The 3,316-nt window shown below is 51.8% G+C and overlaps 1 protein-coding gene across 1 annotated transcript in view; it reads left to right on the forward strand.

Moving 5' to 3' along the window:
• pik3c2b (phosphatidylinositol-4-phosphate 3-kinase, catalytic subunit type 2 beta) overlaps positions 1-3,316 on the forward strand; it is a gene marked incomplete in the record, with an annotated part of 24,538 nt that overhangs the window by 4,991 nt on the left and 16,231 nt on the right. The window contains 3 exon segments of the mRNA XM_037975558.1: positions 264-364; positions 1,082-1,242; positions 3,022-3,142. Of these exon segments, the coding sequence (XP_037831486.1) occupies positions 264-364; positions 1,082-1,242; positions 3,022-3,142 (383 nt within the window).

The following is a 3,316-nucleotide window of genomic DNA, read 5'->3' on the forward strand; positions in this document are numbered from 1 at the left end:
CAGGACCAGGATCATGAGCTCTGGGACCTGCAGGACCAGGATCATGAGCTCTGGGACCCTCAGGACCAGGATCATGAGCTCTGGTCCTGCAGGACCAGGATCATGAGATCACAAAGACAGAATAGTTTTTTGTTCCTCTGATGTGACCTGAAATATAACACCTCACATTCAGTCTCTGCTGACATTTTTTATCCTTCAAAAAACCCCGTCTGATTGGTCCAGAGATGCTGCGCTCTGATTGGCTGGCTCTGTGTGATTGACAGGTGTCACTAGGCTCCAGGACCAGCGGGTTTGGATACGAGCTGTTCCAGGTGTCGGAAGAGCGAGACGAGGAGGTGGCGGCTTTCTGTCACATGTTGGACGTGTGAGTGATGCTGTCGCCATGGCGACTCCTGGTTCTTTCTCTAAACAGAAGTAATGTCTGAAATGTGTCTTTAGGTTCTACACAAAACACACAACACAGGTACACAAACAACCAATCAGAACTTCTGATTCACCAGTAAAATCCTCTCCATAAACAAATGTTTCAATCAAAACATCTGCAGCCAGATGTTCCAGATGGTTCCAGGGGCTCCAGACCTGATTCCAGCTCCAGTGATGCCTGTGGTGATGTCTGCTGGAATATTGCATCTGTGTGTGTGTGCGCAGCAAGTTCTGGAGGACTCAGGAGCTCCTTTCCACATCGAGCTGCTCATCAACATAAAACAAGAAGTTTTTCCTCCTCCTGTCAATCATCTGTCGATGAACCTGCTGCTTTCAGTCATTACCAGTTTATTTGCTGTTTTTATAGTTTCTTACACTTATTTCAGTTTATTGTTGTTTTGGAGCAGACTATCTGCTGTGTTTGTCACAGTTCATCAGATTTAACTGCAGCTAACGTGACGTTTCGCCGGACTTTATGCGGCTCTTCAGCGGGCAGAACCGTCTCTGTGCTGCGTGCAACACACATGAACGGGTTTCAGAACCTGAAGAACTTCCAGCTGCTGAAGCCATGAAATCAGTCTGACTCTGGTCCACTACACTAACAACACAAACAGGAAGTGATTGATGCCGCCATCATCATCATCAGTGTGTGTTTCAGGCTGCGCTCAGCGTACCCACACAGCGACCGCTCGAAGAACGCCGGCTTCGTGTGGTCGCCGTCGGTCGGCCATGATGAGCTGCATCAGGCTCTGGGAGTCGGTGTGAAGGTGACGGTTGTCAGCGAGGACTTCAGAGAACCTTTGACCTTCACCTGCGACGGTAAGGACCTGCACAGGTTTTTCAGGTGTTTGCTTTATTACTTTATTTACAATTATCTGTGTTTTTATCAACATGTTTAATGTTTTCATCAGCTGCCTCTGTAGTCAAATATAAACGGGTCTTATTCACAAACACCTGCCGTACGCAACAAAGTGACAGCACCGCACCAACTTCCTGTCAGGTGTGTGCACGATTCTACAGGTAATGGCCCAGTGTTTCTCACACACAGTCACCTCGCCACCCCCACCCAGAGTTCAAGTGGAGGCTGGGGGGAACCAGGGGTGCTGACAGAACTAGGTGTGGACGTCTCAGAGATCCTCAAAGAGACGGGGACATCCACACATGCAGGTGTGTCACAGCCTGACAGTGCTGCAGACACCCCACCTGTCTGTCCTCTGCAGACACCTGTCTGTCCTCCAGGACACCCGTCTGTCCTCCAGGACACCCGTCTGTCCTCCAGGACACCTCTCTGTCCTCCAGGACACCTGTCTGTCCTCCAGGACATCCCTCTGTCCTCTGCAGACACCCCTCTGTCCTCCAGGACACCTGTTTGTCCTCTGCAGACACCCCTCTGTCCTCTGCAGACACCTGTCTGTCCTCCAGGACACCTGTCTGTCCTCTGCAGACACCCCTCTGTTCTCCAGGACACCTGTCTGTCCTCCAGGACACCCCTCTGTCCTCTGCAGACACCCGTCTGTCCTCCAGGACACCTGTCTGTCCTCCAGGACATCCCTCTGTCCTCTGCAGACACCCCTCTGTCCTCCAGGACACCTGTTTGTCCTCTGCAGACACCCCTCTGTCCTCTGCAGACACCTGTCTGTCCTCCAGGACACCTGTCTGTCCTCTGCAGACACCCCTCTGTTCTCCAGGACACCTGTCTGTCCTCCAGGACACCCCTCTGTCCTCTGCAGACACCCGTCTGTCCTCCAGGACACCTGTCTGTCCTCCAGGACATCCCTCTGTCCTCTGCAGACACCCCTCTGTCCTCCAGGACACCTGTTTGTCCTCTGCAGACACCCCTCTGTCCTCTGCAGACACCTGTCTGTCCTCCAGGACACCTGTCTGTCCTCTGCAGACACCCCTCTGTTCTCCAGGACACCTGTCTGTCCTCCAGGACACCCCTCTGTCCTCTGCAGACACCCGTCTGTCCTCCAGGACACCTGTCTGTCCTCCAGGACATCCCTCTGTCCTCTGCAGACACCCCTCTGTCCTCCAGGACACCTGTTTGTCCTCTGCAGACACCCCTCTGTCCTCTGCAGACACCTGTCTGTCCTCCAGGACACCTGTCTGTCCTCTGCAGACACCCCTCTGTTCTCCAGGACACCTGTCTGTCCTCCAGGACACCCCTCTGTCCTCTGCAGACACCCATCTGTCCTCCAGGACATATAGCATGAAGTGAAGACAGTCCTTCTGTATTTTCAGCCATCTGCTCCTGTCTTCATTTTGAGCTGCGCTCAGCTGAAGATCAGTAAATAAAACCTAAACCCGTTTAGTTCAGAGTTCCCTAAAATACGAGCGTCACGCTCATGACAACACTGCCTGTGGACGTGTGCTGTCCTGTGTGTAGACGTACACGTTTCAAGTCCATGGACGTGTTGGAGCGTGCACGAGGTCAAGGTTTCTGCCCTGTCTCTGGTTGGAGACAGATCCAGGGATTTCACAAAGATCCAGGATCCAGAGAGGTCTGGATCCTGGATCTTTGTGGAATCCCTGGATCTGTCTGAAAGTTTCTGTGAACGTGTCCAGGTATCAACAGTAACTTGACGCTCCGTGTCTCAGGTTCGTCCACAGTGGATCTGCTCATCTACCAGACTCTTTGCTATACTCAGGACCACCTGGACCACGTGGACCTGAACGAGTACCTGCTGAAGGTCTGTGGGCAGGAGGAGTTCCTCAACAGGTAGGAAGACCAGATGTTGTTGACTTAAATCATATTACGATTAAACACGGACTCATTTCAGAATTAAATGATGTACCGTGTTGAGATTAAAGGCTGAAACTGATCCAGATTAAAGGCTGAATCTGATCTGGATTAAAGGCTGAATCTGATCTGGATTAAAGGCTGAATCTGATC

Source organism: Kryptolebias marmoratus, linkage group LG4 (assembly GCF_001649575.2).
Source record: "Kryptolebias marmoratus isolate JLee-2015 linkage group LG4, ASM164957v2, whole genome shotgun sequence".
Classification (NCBI taxonomy): Eukaryota; Metazoa; Chordata; class Actinopteri; order Cyprinodontiformes; family Rivulidae; genus Kryptolebias; species Kryptolebias marmoratus.